The sequence below is a fragment of the Mustelus asterias genome, chromosome 7 (genome assembly GCF_964213995.1).
Source record: "Mustelus asterias chromosome 7, sMusAst1.hap1.1, whole genome shotgun sequence".
NCBI classification, from domain to species: Eukaryota; Metazoa; Chordata; class Chondrichthyes; order Carcharhiniformes; family Triakidae; genus Mustelus; species Mustelus asterias.
Genome location: NC_135807.1, coordinates 46,595,398 through 46,613,092, shown reverse-complemented (window position 1 = coordinate 46,613,092; position 17,695 = coordinate 46,595,398). Strand labels below are relative to the sequence as shown.

Below are 17,695 nucleotides of genomic sequence, written 5' to 3'. Positions count from 1 at the left end.
TCCCGTATTCCTCCCAGTTTATCCAACCCTACTGATACATTCAGGCACAGATGGTGCTGGAGCCTCTCATTGTTCTTTTAGGGTGTGCACAAGCTTCTACTGTCTCTTGGTAAATGGCCCATGATGTAGACCTTTATACTACGTAATGAAGTCTCAAAACAACGTCGCTATACGTTTTAAATTCGAGGAATGAATGTAGCCTATCAAAGCAACAAGATTAAATGTAATGGGCCTTGGTAGAATACTATATATTCATTGATCCAACTTGTAAATCGGGAGAGGAATCAATAGCATGTTTGGTAGACAGGGAAAACGTATCAATTGTAGCATTTTTAATCTATTGTTAATTGTGTGCCGCATTGTTTAATTCCATCCCCCCCCCCCTCCCCCCTTCCATACCCTTTGACTCAACAGAAAGGAAATATGGTTTAATCAGATATGCCTGAAATGTAAAACCTATTGCAATGTTGCAAGCTAATTGTGGTAAATACAATATTATGCAATTAAAGCCTACAACTTGATTTGAATTTATTTGTTAGTAAAATTTATACGTACTGCAGGCAATGGTACTGGCAATTTGTCCTGGAAGCCTAAAACTATCCGACGGCAGTTAGATTGCTCCAATTGTTTGAACCACATTTCACGACTCACCACTCTGTCTTAAAGTTGGGATAGGAGACAATATGGAACTGCTCTATGGTGAATCTTTGAAGTTGTCTTTAAGCATGTCACTGCGGGAGTCTTCACAATAATTTACTCCCACGTCAACTTTATTACACAACAGACTCATTATATAATTAAACGGACTGCTAGGTGGTTTTATTTTGAATGCAAACAGAAACTGCTGGAAACGCTCAACAGAATCTGTGGAAAGAGAAAAGCAGTAATTCATGTCGCTAACCTTTCATCAGAATTAAAGAAAAGCGACCTGAAACATAACTTTCTTTCCTCCAAAGCGGCTGTCTGACTTGCTGAGTATCTCCAGCAGTTTGTTTGCATTTCAGATTTTCAGCATCTGCAGTATATTATCTTTGTATGTGCATTTTGTATTTGTTTTCATAGAATCCATATAGTGCAGAAGGAGGCCATTCTGCCCATTGAGTCTGCACCAACCATGTTCTCAGTAAATGATGGCAGATTCAATATCGTTCTTCGCTAACTTTCACTGTTTGAGTATGTAGAGGCAAAAATAGTTTTGTTCAACATTTGACTTCTTTTTGGCTTTATGTGGAGGTATCCCATTTGGAAGAAGCAATTGATAAACCGTTACACATTTTGAATCATAAAAGCATGTTTATGAGCAATGATGCAATATTACTCTTCCAATTTCCTTTGATTTTCGAAGTGGCAAAATATTGTTTAGTTGCCATTGACATAGATGAAGGCATGGAGAAAGATGCAAGAATGCTGCTTTGTACAATAATCTAATTATACAATTTACAGAATAATACATGATTTAATGTACAGAAAGATCACAATTTAGATCTAATAAATGGCAGGATATATCCATCAATGTGGCTTATCTAACAGCCTTGGAGTCGGAGGCCATGGCTCAAGTTCCAATCTGACTCAAGCAGGCATTGCTGAAGGTTTTATACTTCACCGGTTACAACTGAGGTAATGCCTGTCCATTTAGGTTGGTGTAGAAGTTTCAACTGCATCATTCAATAGAAATTCTCAATCAACATCCATCACACAGAAGATTAACTGGTCATTTAATCCTGTTGGTTCCTTGTGAAACCATGCTGTATGCACCCGTTGTCATGTTTAGCTACAAAACAATTACACTTTTAAATTAACTCATTGGTTATTTGGAACGTCCCGAGAACCATGAAAACTTGCGTAAATTCAAAATCTGTCTTTTTAGGTATCTGCCTAGGAATCTGCTATTGGTCAAGTTGCTGTGCTGCTCATGCTCCTTACTTTGTCTATAATAAACCAAAAAATAAATCAACGTAGTTCTTGATTTCAATTTGAGACATGTAAAGTATTATTTTCGCACTCCTTTCTCCACTCCTCCAAAAAGGCATTGATTCAGTGCACAGCTGCTACTCTGCAGCATTTTGCCAATTTTCTATTAATGCCTTAGTCTAAGCTGCAAGGTTTAGCAGACTGTTCAATTATGGCGACATTACAAACAAACTCTGACCAATTGTCAAACTGTGCACAATTTGAGACAGATTTCTCCAGTAGATAGGATCTAACAAAATCTGATATATAAAATGACAGACGATATCTAATATGCTTCAGGTTTAAAAAAAAAATGTAGCTATAATTAGCTTGTTACATAATTCCTCAATGTTTTTTTCAAAGTATCTAAAGCTGACGTGGTCAATATGGTGATGAAAAGCAGAAGCAGATGAAGAACTGCCAGTTCACTTTAAGAAGTCAATTTATTAAAACAGATTTGCACATTAAATTAAATATTCAATTTTTCATCTGACGTCAAGACAATTAAGAAAATGCACTTTATAGTAAACAATGGTATAAATTGTACCGAGTATAGAACCCATCAGCTGTTTCTGCACAAAATACCAGACACTGACTGAGTGACAAGAGTGATCTAATCCAGCCAGTCAAATGACAAACCACATCGGTTAAGGTCGTTTCCAGCAGTCATCTGAACCAAAATTAAATTATAGCATTGTAATCACTTCATTAGAACATATATTCCTTTCAATTCCACACAGGCATTTTATTCTAGAGGTTCCATAATGCCAATGGCTGTCAATATGGACACACTTTATGCAGATCCTAGTCTTGATGCATGATATTCACACACAACATTTGACCACGATATTTCTGCAGATTTATCATGGAATTGTCTGCAGCCGATTGCTTGAATCTCCTGCACACTATGTATAATGTGCCATTGAAATACATACATATTATTGCCAAGTGCCATCATGTGGAAATATCATTGACAATTCAAGCAGAATCCAAATTTTATAAAATCTTCCACTACTTTCCAAGAAATATAAAGGGCAATTCAATTTACAGACACTAAACAAAATAGTCACTTGTGTATTTGCAAACAAAAAGCAGAATAAGTTGGTTAATCTTCCACATCACTTTTACTTATAGAAGGGAGCAAAGTTACAGCTGTAATTCACTTTTGTAATTTATAATAAAAATAGCATTATCAAAGTCCCAAGTTCAAATTAAAGTTGTATCTGCTCCATACCCGTTTTCAGTTTGTAAAATCAGTTGTACGTTTTTTTTTCCATTGGTGGGACATTTTTGCCCATCCCTAGTTGCCCGAGGGCGGTTGAGAGTCAACCACATTGCTGTGGCTCTGGAGTCACATGTAGGCCAGACCAGATAGGAACGGCAGGTTTCCTTCCCTAAAAAGGGCACTGGTGAACCAGATGGGTTTTTCCGACAATGGTTTCTTGGTTATTAATAGATTCTTAATTCCAGATTTTTTCCCCTGAATTCAAATTCCACCACCTGCTGTGGTGGGATTTGAACCCGGGACCACAGAACATTAGCTACGTTTCTGGATTAATAATCTAGCGATAATACCCCAAAACAATTCATGCTTCCTCACTGAAATTCATGGACAAACAGGAAATAAGTCAAAAAGTAAAGTTTTTTACAGTGCTTTTTTTCAAATTCATTAGAACTAAATCTTATTCTTTAAAGAAGGGATCTTTGCATTGAAATGTTTGATTCCTCTGCAAAACAGTCAGTTTAGATGAGCATAATTGATGTTTCAGAAAAATATATGGTAAATGTCTTGCAAGTTTCCATAATTAGCTATACGTCTACTGCCACAACATACAAAATTTAAGCATAAACAAATCTTTTCTCGCTACAAGTGTTTTCAAAACAAAGAACTGTAATAAGCTCTGTATGTCCATTCCTACTGGATCCCAATTAGTTCCAAATATATTCTTCACTACATTTCATTATTTCAGCCTTAATAGCACTGCCCAATTGATACAAATGGTCCTGACAAGATTTGGAATAAGTCTGAATGGTATATAGGCCACATAATTAAAACATATTATACACAACAAATAAAAAGGAAACAATTCATGCTCATTTGGTATTGGCTAGAAGTGCATGTCTGTCAACTCCAAGTTATGAAAAATAAAAGGAATACAAATGGGTGTCTTTTAAATGTGCTACATCATATAAAAATAACCTCATGAGCTGTATGTAAAATAGTTATCAGATTACCATCAAGGCAAAGAGAGCTTAACATATAGAAATATGTCAGAACAGCAAAAAAAAAAATCACTACATTGAGAATTTAAAGTAATGGCTCAGAAAACATGCAACACATCTTTGAGATTTATTGTGCTACAGAACAGCACATTCAGTATAAACATGCTGCATTAAAGGCAGTTAAGCCATAGTGCATTAACTAACTGATGCTCAATATATACAGAACCAAAGTATTTTATCAAACATGTGGGATGTTCAAGCAACATGGATCAATGTACTTGCTGCCTATGAATTTAAAATGTACTTGTCATGCAACATTTCCAGTATATGTGTATCTGTCTGAAGAGAGAATCCTATTTGATCGAAATGGATTGATTGATCGCTCAAATAGACTGGCTATACACTTCCAGCATTTTGTTTATTTCACTGCATTTAATTGCTTAAGTATTTTTTTAATATGTTATTTAAATTAAGTTTTGAAATGCAGGACAACATAACCTCAATGTCCTTGTAGAAATGAACATTCTTCCACAGATTGTTTTCGACATTAATGCACCAGCACTTTTAACAAACGGAACAGCCCTGGCTGATATAACCTTCACACAGAGAGCATGGGGATGTTGGCTGGAAAAACTCAGCAGGTCTGACAGCATCTGTGGAGAGAGAATAGAGCCATCGTTTTGCGTCTTTGTCAGACACACCTTGCCCTTGGTATTTTGAAACCACAGATGGGAATGGGTTGAGAAAATATATATCACCTTGTGATATTTATACTTTCATATTTTGATAAGTATTTTATTGATCCTTGGTTCAGACTGATCCTTAAGACCATAAATGTCTTCAGTTTTAACATGTTAATTTTAGTGTGCAAAATAAATTTAGGAAATGTTCTTTTCAATCCTATATTTTACTTATTTCAATTAAAGCAGACAGCTTCAATAGCTCAATGACAATGGAGACATATTGTATTCGAGACACCATGGTATCATCTTTTATTCTATAAATGGTACCATTGAGTTTAAAACCAAATAACTAAAGTGCATATTACAAGTAGTCACAGGATCATCTGTGCTACTCCTACTCACTTAATTAAAGGTTACAATGCAAGACAAAAATATAAACTGAGTGTTTGTTTGACTGATCAGCAAAACCATTGTATTATTTAATGCTTTAAAGGGGACTTCAATCAGATTAGAAGAGGTACTTGGATTGTTTGGTAACGTGCAAAATTCCATTGCCTGAACTATGTAGCTTGTAATGCTCCACTGCACTCTCCACAGGTGGGAGGACTTTTGGTTCGTTTTCTTGCCTGCTCATTTGACATTAGGCTGTTCATTCACACAAATAGAAATGGTCTTACTAGATACACCATATTGCCACATATACTAGATTTTAAAATACAGATGCTACCAAATATATATCACTCTGTACAATTTTGATTGTAAACCAATTTACAAGGTCAATGTGAAGGAAAGGAGGGCCAACCTTGCCCTTCCAGTGCATTCTTCCACAACGGAAAAGACACGATTCAACCACAGCCTGTGGAATTCAGTTACTGAAGGTCACCTTCCAACTTGCTTTCGTTTTCACCAGCAATTCCTGGACGATACGGATTGTGATTACCTTTCTAGTTCAGCTCCCAGTACCATACCACTAACTTGTTCACCATTAAGGCAGTTGTGCAAAGCCATAACGTACTGATGCCCAATGAGTCATTCACCTTTAGTGTTAGTACTGGCTGGTGCGTTTAAAGTTCCCACAATCTATGTAATCATTTGATTCATACAATATTAATTCCACCACTTGTCACTGAAGTCCTCTTATTGCAGAATGTCATGCTGGGTCCATTTGGATGACCATCATGAATAAGTGAAGTTTTCAGCTCCATCTGGCAAGCCAAAATGGCAGCATCCAATTCAGTATGAGCCCTATGCACGACATAGAACATCAATCCAACGCTGATACAGATCTGTAACCAAAAGAAAGCAGAGAATATAATTGCAGCATAATGATATGGAAATTCAGAGAATACACAAATTAAATATACAAATTGAGGTCTGAACTTCACACACAATTGTCAGAAGCACATCCAGAATATAATAACATTGTTAGAACCCTGCAAACTTGCAGACTCAATCCCGACAACCAACAGCTTGCATTTACACCCAACCTCCAACATAGAAAAATATTTCGAGTTACTTGTCAAAAATATATTAAAAAGGGAGTCTTGAAAGAAAAAGGGAGATAATTGGTGGAAGAGTTTACAGACGGAATTCCAGAGTACCCAGCCTTAGTGATTTCAGGCAGAGCCAGAAATGGTGATCCAAAGAGACGTGGAGAATGCACTTGAGACTGGAATTTTTGAAGGTTTTGGCCTGGAGAAGTGAGCTCATTTAAAGACAAATATGAGAACTTTTAATTTTAGTGCAGCACAGGGAGGAATGCAATAGTCCAATGTGGATCAGCAAGGACAGAATAATGGGCAAATGGAACTTTATCCGAATATGGGCAGAAAGGATGGAGACTGCCTTAGAGAGCATGGAGGTGACAAAGGCGTAGATGAGGGCATAAACAATTGATAAGCTGAGGTATGGGTGAAGGTGGATCGTTTTACATAGGGGAAATCAAGCAGTCTTAGTAATGAAGAAGATAGGAAAGTTCAAGTTGGGGCCAAATCGGATACTAAAATTGCAACCAGTCTAGTTTAGACTGAGATGTGGGTGGGGAGGGAGATGGGCATGCATTAGGGAAGGGGGCACATGAACAAGAGCTTTTCACAGCAACTAGAGGTTGGAGATGGGAGGCTCCAAAAAGGTTGCATCAAAGGGCTGAATTTGTTTGGGGAGGAGGGAAAAAGAGAAGTTGATTGCAGCAGTTTTAGAAGCCAGGGAGGCAATGCCTGCAGAGTGAGAAATACTAATGTCAATTAACATGTCAGTCAGAAAACGAGATGATAATTCAACAGTATAATGGGACTGGAGTAAGTAAGTTAGGTCTTATGAATGAGGTGAACTAAGAGATTACCTGGCAGGAAGAGAAAAACAAGAGCTAAAAATGGAAATTAATATAAAGGTCAGTACATACCAAGAAGCCATCTTTTATGTGTATAAAGCAGTGAAAGAACTGGAGAGAGAATAACTAATCAGACATAAAAGATGGAAAATCTCAGCAGGTCTGGCAGCATCTGCAAGGAGAGAAAAGAGCTGACATTTCGAGTCCAGATGACCCTTTGTCAAAGGTAACGAAAGGGTCATTTGGACTCAATGTCAGCTCTTTTCTTTCCTTACAGATGCTGCCAGACCTGCTGAGATTCTCCAGCATTTTCTCTTTTAGTTTCAGATTCCAGCATCTGCAGTAATTTGCTTTTATCCAGACATAAAAGGTATATGTTTAAGCTTTTAATTATTTCTCATTAGTTTTCAACAAATGATCATGGAGTGAGCTGTAAATTTCTGGAGGAGGATATGAAATAATTGTTAGAGATAATGGGAATTCGAAGTCCCGGTGATCAATCTCTAGCTGCATGCATACGAGCAAGTTAAAAGGAACTCCAGAGTTCCAACCCTGTTAAATGTGGAAATTATGCCAAGGATCTTGAATAGTGCTCAAGCAAAAGCTTTATTCTTTCCTTCCTTCTTGAAAAAAACTAGGGAACCATAGACCAACCGGTCTAATAAGAGTTAAACGCAAACTCTTGAAATTCACAAAGATACAATTCATGAGTTAGAATCATAAAAACATTACAAATTAAAACATAACACCTTAAAAGTAATAATCTCTGGATTGTTATCCAAGCCAAGGACCAATGAGCATAGAATAAAGCAGACTCAAGAATTAAACACATGATTCAAAGTGTGATGTAGGAAGTAGTAGTTTTGGTTCGGCACCATTATTCAGGAAAGGGGAAGCTATTCCATTGGGATGGGCTCCACTTAGAATGTGACTGTGGATAGGGAGGCTGGGAGGATTCAGGTGAAGGGAAATGCAGAAGTCCAAAGAACAAAATTGAGGTAACTGAGCAGTGTAGCAGTTTGGGCAAAAACAGAGTGGGACAGGAATAGGGAGAGTAATAATGGTAATGGTGCCTAATAGTAATAGTGTATCAGCAAATAGTAGTTTAAAAAAAAGCCTTTTATCTGAATGTGAGAAGCAATTGCAATAAGATGGATAAGGAGTGGTAGCAACAGAGACAGATAGTCTCAATTTAACCGCTATTGCCAAGGTTTGAGATATAAATAATCCAGGATACATCACATTTCGCAAAGTCAAAATGGAAAAAAAAAGAGTAGCCCGAAGGACAATAATAAAAGCTCAGAAGATCAAGAATTATAATCAGTGTGGGTAGTGATGAGGAATAACAAGTGTCAAAAAACACTGGTGGGAATAAGCACCAAGATTGGTTTGATGAAAACTATGAGGTAAATCGAAAAAATACTGGAGAAGCATTGCCTTTACAGGGTTTACCTCAAATGATAATCATCAGGCTCCAAGCACAATGTTCTCGGTTGGGAATGTCTTGCTGAAAGTATGCTGTACACTACTGAAAGCAGATCCAGCAATGTTACCCTGGTACCACAAAAGGAAACTCTAAGGCATCTATATGATGCATGTTGATGATTTTCTATGGGGAGGTTCTGTGGAATTTGAGAAATTTATTATGTACATTATAAATATTATGATTAAAAGGGAATTGAAGTCTGGAACTCAGACTTTGGAATCCTTTAAATATACAGGCTTAGGCATTAAGTAGAATAGGTCAGGAATAATCTTGAATCAATAATCTATTCTTTAAAGTGTCACTTATATAGTGAAATCGTGCTGGGTCGTCACAGAAAGATAATCTCACCCTCTTTTGGGAGAGGGAAGTCTGGAGCTAGGGAATAAAGTTTAAGAATAAGAATTCTCCCTTTTGAGACCAAGATGAGAATATTTTTCCTCTGAGTCATTAGTCTGCGGAATTCTTTTCCCCAGAAAACACTGGAGGCGAGGTTAATGAATATATTCAAAGCGGAGTTAGATAGGCAAGGATTCAAGGATCATTGATAGCAGGCAGTAAAATGGTGTTGAGATCACAGTGAGATCAGTCAAGATCTTATCAAATGGCAGAACAGGCAGAAGTTCTTAATGGCCTATTCCTGAAGAGCAGCTAAGAATTTGATTGGACAGTTGAATTGACTATACACTTAGACAAGACCAGTTGTCAATGAAACATGCTACAATTGAGGATGAAAAGTTGCCAGAAATGGGAATGGGTGGGGGAGAGGGGGGCAAATACCACAACCAGATCCAACTACCATTTTTAAAGGACTCCAGAGAAGGCCCGACTTCATGAAAATCAAGGCTGGGAAATCCTGAACACAGGTGCAGTCTGCATCCTCTCCTTTCCTTCTCCCCTATGTACTCTATGAACAATGTTTTGTTTGTATAATACTTTTCACTCTATCCCAATACATGTGGCAATAATAAATCAAATCAAAAGGATAAGGAGACAATCATTTGCAACTGAGATTAGAAGAAATTTCTTCACTTACAGGGTTGCACATTTTAAAAATTCTCTACTACAGAGGGTTGTGGATGCGCCATTGTTTACTATATATAAGCTGAGATAGACATCTTTTTGGTTTGTCAGGGAATCAAGGGATATGGGAGTGTGTGCAAAAGCGCAATTAAACCCATCAGCTGTGTTGAATGGCAGGGCATCCAAGGGGCTGTATGATCTTTTCCTGCTGTTATTTCTTGTGTTTTTTAGTTAGGATTATCTAGAATAAGAGATTAATCAAAGACTGCCAAATTGAATGATAAACACAAGTCACGGATTGGTAAATTTAAGGCAACTCTATTTTTACAGAACTCACAATAAATAAATTGATTTAAATAGATGTGATGCTTTTGGATCTTCAAATATATTTGATTAGGTTCCTCCTCAGAAACTTGGTTAAGTGGAAAGAAGTTAGGCGTATGGTAGAAACAGAAATGTAGCAGTTTGGATAGAATGTTGGTTGATAGATAGGAAAGGAAAGAGCTAGAGTTATTTAGGTGCCAATTACATTACAAGAAGGTTTTAAATGGTGTATCGAATTTTGTTCTCCGTATAGATCATTTAATACACTGCAACCTCTCTAGTCTGGGATGCCCAGGACAAAACATTTGTGGACTTCAGAATAGTGGTAGAATGCCTAACCACAAGTGTGAACTAGATAAATATGTACATACTGTGATCGTTAACATTAGAACACAAATTTAGCATTAAGTACCGATTTGTGTGTGCGCGTGTGCAATGGGAAGGGGGGGCTGATTATTGTGTATGAAACATATCTGTCACATCCTCAAAAACCTCCTCGAAATTTACTTTTTAGACTGCATCTTCTTCTATCTCCATATATATCTATATCGTCCTCCTTAGATATGTTTGAGGCAGTTGTCCTTGATAAGAACCATTAAAGCCCTGGAGGTTTACCATTACAACTATTCTGGCCACAGCATTAACTCTGCTGCAGTGCCGCATGTAAGAAGACATTGTCTGTACATTTAAGACCTGGCTGGCTGTAGAGATTTGCATTCTAATCAGTATTCTGTAATTTGATTTCTGTGTCTGTGCCCTGTTTGAGAACAGATATCCACTCCATCTGACGAAGGAGCTCTGCTCCGAAAGCTTATGGTATTTGCTACCAAATAAACCTGTTGGACTTTAACCTGGTGTTGTGAGACTTCTTACTGTACAGAGGAGATCCCAGAGGATTGGAGAATAGCCAATGTTGTTCCTTTGTTTAAGAAGGGGAGCAAGAATAATCCAGGTAATTTCAGGCCGGTGAGCCTTACATCAGTGGTAGGGAAATTATTGGAGAGGATTCTTCGAGACAGGATTTATTCCCACTTGGAAATAAGGGGACGTATTAGTGAGAGGCAACATGGTTTTGTGAAGGGGAGGTCATGTCTCACTAACTTGATTGAGTCAATTACAAGGCGACACAGGTTTAAGATGCGAGGAGCAAGGTTTAAAGGAGATGTACGAGGAAGATTTTTGACACAGAGGATGGTGGGTGCCTGGAACTCGCTGCTGGGGGAGGTAGCGGAAGCGGATACGGTAGTGACTTTTAAGGGGCGTCTTGACAAATACATAAATAGAATGGGAATAGAAGGATATGGCCCCCAGAAGGGTAGGGGGTTTTAGTTAAGTTGGGCAGCATGGTTGGTGCAGGCTTGGAGGGCCGAAGAGCTTATTCATGTGCTGTCATTTTCTTTGTTCTTTATAGGAAAGTTATAAGAAAGACAAGATACAAGGACTTGATCAGATTTTTAAAAAGACTTAATACCTGGCTCAAAAAAATATAAAAGGGTTTTGAAAGGGTAAACAGGGAATCTTTGGTTAGGGGGTCAATGACAGTCAACATATTAAAATGATCAATAACAGAAGCTTCTAATCTTCTCCTGGATGAGTTTTGGAAAATAGAATGCCTTGCCACCAGGAGCAGGCAAGGCAGTGACCATTGCATCATTTGAAGAAGATAGAAAATACTTAAAGCAGAAGAAGGCAGAGCAACTGAAATATATGTTTTTACAAAGACTAGCAGAGGCAATAGACCAAAAGCACTTGTTCTGTGTTCACCCTCTATGCAAAATGATTTACTGCACAACACACTTATAGACTAAAATACCACAAGCATTTGCGAGTTTCCGTTCAAAGTTGGAAGACACACAAAATGATGAACAGAACTCATAGCTGGAGTACATCTTGCAATTATATAGCACCACTAATGTAGAAAAAAAGCAACCATTAACTTTTTATTTTTAAGATGTTTCTGTCAATTTGGGTGTGCTGTAATGTTTTGTCAAAATATAACAGAAGGTGAAATTGATCTTCAGGACAAGAAAAGGCTGGTAATCTGAAAGTCAGAAGACAAAAGTATCAAAATGTAAAAGCAAGGATAGAAAAACAAAGGGCTGAAATCTGGGACAATCAGATCAATGATTAAGCTCTTTACTAATACAGGAGTTCTTAAATTAGTGGGCCATAATAATGTAGGGTAAAAGTAAAGTAAAGTTTATTTATTAGTCACAGTAGGCTTACATCCATACTGTAATGAAGTTACTGTGAAAATCCCCTAGACAATGGCCTAGTGGTATTATCGCCAGACTACTAATCAAGAAAGTCAGCTAATGTTCTGGGGACCTGGGTTCAAATCCCGCCATGGTGGAATTTGAATTCAATTTTTAAAAATCTGGAATTAAGAATCTACTGATGACCGTGAAACCATTGTTGATTGCAAGTAAAACCCACCTGATTCATAGTGTCCTTTAGAGAAGGATATCTGCCGTCCTTGACTGATCTGGCCTATATGCGACTTCAGAGCCACAGCAATGTGGTTGACTCTCAACTGCCCTCCATGGGCAACTAGGGATGGGCATAAATGCTGGCCAGCCAGCGATGCCCATGTCCCACGAATGAAGAAAAAAAAATGTTCCATACTAATTTGTGTATATAATACGGACTACGTGCACTTACACTTATGCAAGGCAACAATTATTTTTCATTGACCTCCTTATGGGTGACATGGTGGCACAATGGTTAGCACTGCTGCCTCACAGCGCCAGAGACCCGGGTTCAATTACGGCCTTAGGTCACTGTCTGTGCGGAGTCTGCATGTTCTATCCGTGTCTGCGTGGGTTTCCTCCAGATGCTCCGGTTTCCTCCCACACTCCAAAGGTTAGGTTGATTGGCCATGCTAAATTGCCCCTTAGTGTAGGGGGATTAGCCGGGTAAATATGTGGGGTTGTGGGGATAGGGCCTGGGTGGTATTGTGGTCGGTGCAGACTCGATGGGCCAAATGGCCTCCTTCTGCACTGTAGGGATTTTATGATTCTGTCATCATATGCCAAATGAATTTTCACTGCTCTTGAAGACAATATTTAATACAAGCGATACACTTTACCTGCAGACTGAATATTAAATATCCACTGACACTCTGTTCAGCAATAACATCTTCCATTGTGCGCAGCGTTGTTCCCAGGTAAGAATTCAAAAGCTGCGTGGGAAGCAATCCGACTGAAGATGCAACAAGGTAGTTTGGAAGAGATAAATCTGTAATCTGCAGGAGCATAAAATTAAACATTAGTTTGGGAAGCAATCGAGTGTTGCATCAAACGGAGGATCAATTGATCAGTTGTGTGGATCAATTAGAGAATCTGGGTTGTTTTCTTTAGAGAAACAAAGCCTGAGAGGAGATGTAAGGAAGTTAAAACTAGAGGACACAGCCTCAAAATAAAGGGGGGTCGGTTTAAGACAGAGTTGAGGAGGAACTTCTTCTCCCAGAGGGTGGTGAATCTCTGGAATTCTCTGCCCACTGAGGTGGTGGAGGCTACCTCGCTGAATATGTTTAAAGCGCGGATGGATGGATTCCTGATCGGTAAGGGAATTAAGGGTTATGGGGATCAGGCGGGTAAGTGGTACTGATCCACGTCAGATCAGCCATGATCTTATTGAATGGCGGGGCAGGCTCGAGGGACTAGATGGCCTACTCCTGCTCCTATTTCTTATGTTCTTATGTGATAGAAGTGTCCCAAATCAGGAGGATGGTCAATAGAGAGAAACTGTTCCCATGCATGAAAGGGTTAAGAACCAGAGGACATTGATCGGCAAAAGAACCAATAGTGAGATGAAGAGAAACTCTTTCCAATGCAGCCAGTGGAATTTAGAATGCACTGAGTGTGTGGGGTGGAGGCAGATTCAACAGTGGCTTTCAAAAGGGCATTGGATACACAACTGGAGATAAAACATTTGCAGGGCTATGGGGAAAAAGGGCAGGGAGTGGTTCTGAATGAGTTACTTTTTCAGTGAGCTGGCTCGTATCCTGGCAGTGACGCTCACATCCCATAAACCAATAAAAAAACAAATTGGGTGTTTGTGTTGATGCCCCATTGGTCAGTAGTTTAGCTTAAAGCAAATAAAAGCTTGTAATTGTTGTTGATACAACCATGAATTCTGAATCATTCTATTGCAGCTGGATCTGATCAGGGCTGCTCTAATTTTAGCTTCACTTTCATTCAGTCTTGGGTTCAGTGAATATTAAACAACTGCAAGAACTTGTTGATTGTTTGTGCCTATGGATTTGGGTTATAGAATATTCCATTGCCACAGCTGTCATCTCTTTTCCACTCAGCTTCAATGACACTCTCTATATATTACTTGGTGCATCTCCATCATACGCTCAAATTAGACAGCTGTTATTCTTTCCACCGCAAACCTTAATTGAACAGTCACTCCGGTTATAATCTGCATCCATGTTTAGTGAACTACACTGGAAACTTAACGCATAGAAAGGAACAGTGATCCAAAGGCTAATGTATGAATGTCTAGGGGCATGGTGTAGTTATCAGCTATGGTTGGAAGTATCCCTGGAGGTTGCATCACATGATCCCAAGCCTCCAATCGCCTCACCCAGTCAACAATCTTCCCCACCACCAATCATGACCGATAATTAGCAAACAAATTGTTCAAAGGAGACGATACACAATTTGCGAATATCCATACAATTTTTTTTCCTGGAGAGATTAATTTTTAATTCTGGGAGAGTTTGGAACAATCAACGGTTGGGAAATCTAGCATGATATCATATACAAACCAGCACTGCTGTATTAAAAATAGAAAGTAGGCTAATTCATCTTTCTTCAATGCACTAATTAATTTGACTCTAACTCTAAATTTGCAGTTATGCATTAAAAATTTAATTCTGCCCTGCATCAATGTAATGTGCATTACACCGAGGACTGTTTTCGCACCACACAGAATTACCCAAAGGAATTATATCCTTTGTACAGACTCAACTAGTTCGGAACGGTTGCTAATGAGGTGCAAATCTGCATTAGTTGATATTAGCATAAAACAAAGATCTGTTAATGGCAGGCTTTTTTTTTGCTACATTTAATAGTTTTACCCTGCACTGGGCTGAAAAGCTCCTGACTACCCTGACAAATTGCTTGTATTTTGCTACAGGGAGGTGTTTCATTGCTAAATTCAGTTGTCAATCAGAAATAAATGGTTCATTAAGCCACTTTTGGAATTGGTCTGCGTCTGTTAGGACGCACATACAATTTTTAAGGGTGTATATTGTGATCCTGTTTGAACAAATGTAAACAAATTTAAATTAAAAAGCCTGGGTTTCTTGTAATTATCTTGTTTCTGCAATCTAAGGTTTAGAATTTTGACAGTTCATTCAGTATTTAGCACCTAAGTGAAAAATAACCATCTCTCCACTCTAAAGACTGGGTTGGCTATCCCCAATCAAATTTACATTTGTTTTTCAATTTTCTATGTCCCCCATTATCAGGCTGTCCACACCCTTCTCTCTGAACTTTTTGATACTTGGATTTCATACTGGGGCAGGTCGTTCCTGAACAGCTACTAATGGACTCGGTAGGAAAAATTCAACCACAGCCGAGGACAAAGCTTACAAGAATGGCAGCAAAATCAATCCACAGTGCATCATCATGTCCAGATAGTGAGCTCCAACTCACTCACGTGCGGTCTGGCTTGAACATGTGTAACCATGATGTGGAGATGCCGACTTTGGACTAGCACAGTAAGAAGTCTCACAACACCAGGTTAAAGTCCAATAGGTTTATTTGGCAGCACAAGCTTTCGGAGTCTCGCTCCTTCTTCAGGTGAGTGAGGAGCTGTATTCATAAACAGGGCATATACAGACACAAACTCAATTTACAAGATAATGGTTGGAATGCGATTATCTTGTAAATCGAGTTTGTGTCTGTATATGCTCCGTTTGTGAACACAACTCCTCGCTCACCTGAAGGAGCGAGACTCCGAAAAGCTTGTGCTGCCAAATAAACCTATTGGACTTTAACCTGGTGTTGTGAGACTTCTTATTGAACATGTGTCCCAATGCAAGTAGTCATTGCCAAATGTTTCATTCTTAACACCGCTAACACCATCAGCCTCTGATCCCTACCACTCCCAACTTCAGACTACTTCCTGCTTGTGGGGAAATTAATTGATTACCTTTTATAATGCTCATAATGGAGCTGCTGTGACCACACCCTTTAGGTAGGACTGGGTACTTGAACTGGATTGCGTCAGTGAATCAGGAGGGATGGGGTGGGGTAAGGGCCAGAGATGGTTGCCAGCTTTGACTACATATTTAGGTTCTGGAAAGTGATTCAAACCCACGACCATCTGACTCAAAAGGCAAGAGAGCTGCCACTGAGCTAAATAGACAGTTAGAACCAACATGCACACAGGGATACAGTTAATCTCCTCAGGGGGTTGTGCCTGCACATGTACAGAAGTTATTCCATGCAGAATATGGTGTCCAATTACACTCCCCTGCATTGTCAGTATAGTTGCATACTAATTGACATGCCATCAACCAGCAAGCATAACCTTAAGTCACACATAAAGGATTTTGTTTTGAGAAATAGAGGAGCTTGCCTCTGTTGACACATCAGTGTTGTAACAGCTCGAAGAACAAAAGCATTGCCCGTGATGGTGTTGTAAGTACAACACAACCACAATGGTATCATCAGTTATCTCTAAACAAGCTTCATATTTATTTTAGGAACATAACATGATGCTGAATACAAACAAAATATGCGAGAAACACTCAACCGGTCAGGCAGCATCTATAGAGAGTGGTGAAACAGTGTTAACATTTCTGATCAAAACTCCATTCATCAGAAGTAGGAAAAATTAGAGATGAAATTGGTGTTAGGCAAGATTTAAAGTTTATTTATTAGTGTCACAAGTAGAAGTTATTGTGAAAATCCCCTAGTCACGACACTCTGGCTCTTATTTGGGTAAACGGAGGGAGAATTTAGCATGGCCAACATACCTAACCAGCACGTCTTTCGGACGGTGGGGAGAAACCGGAGCACCTGGAGGAAACACACGGGGAGAACGTGCAAACTCCGCACAGTGACCCAAGCCGGGAATCGAACTAGAGTCCCTGGTGCTGTGAGGCAGCAGTGCTAACCACTGGGGGGAGGATGGAAAAAGAACTAAAATGTAGAACTGAATTACAGAATTGTTATGGCACGGAAGGAGGTCGTTTGGCCCATCGTGTCTGCACCAGCTCTCCAAAGAGGATCATGACTTAGTACCATTCCCCTGCCTTTTCCCCATACGTTGTGGTAAGGTGGAAAACAGAAGAGAGTAAATGACAAAAGGGCTGGTAGTGAAAGTCCAAAGGAAGGAAGGAGCAAATGCACCAAGTAGTAAAACGTGCCTCCAGGGAGGCTCAATGTTCAGCAATTGGAAGGCTGTAAAGTACCTAATCGAAAAGGGAGTTTCTTGCATCGTGCTTAATTGGAACACTACAGGAGGCTGAGAACTGAGATCAGAATGGGAGCAACGAGAAGAAATAAAATTAAAAAGAATTAAAGCTCTGGGTCACGCTTGCACACTGAACGGAATTGATTGCAAACTGGTCCCACAAACTTCTTTTGATAATCCCATGTGGAGCAGACAGCATTGTGAGCAGCAAATGCTAAATGATTTGAAAGGAGTAGACAAATT

The 17,695-nt window shown here is 39.0% G+C and overlaps 1 protein-coding gene across 1 annotated transcript in view; it reads right to left on the bottom strand.

Moving 5' to 3' along the window:
- Positions 1-2,376: 2,376 nt before the first annotated feature.
- Positions 2,377-17,695, bottom strand: part of tmem64 (transmembrane protein 64) — a 41,941-nt gene continuing 26,622 nt past the window's right edge. Inside the window, exons 2-3 of the mRNA XM_078216009.1 lie at positions 13,104-13,259; positions 2,377-6,142 (exon numbers count right to left, since the gene is read on the bottom strand). Coding sequence (XP_078072135.1) covers positions 5,954-6,142; positions 13,104-13,259 — 345 coding nt within the window. The 3' untranslated portion in view covers positions 2,377-5,953. The remainder of the gene's footprint in view (positions 6,143-13,103; positions 13,260-17,695) is intronic.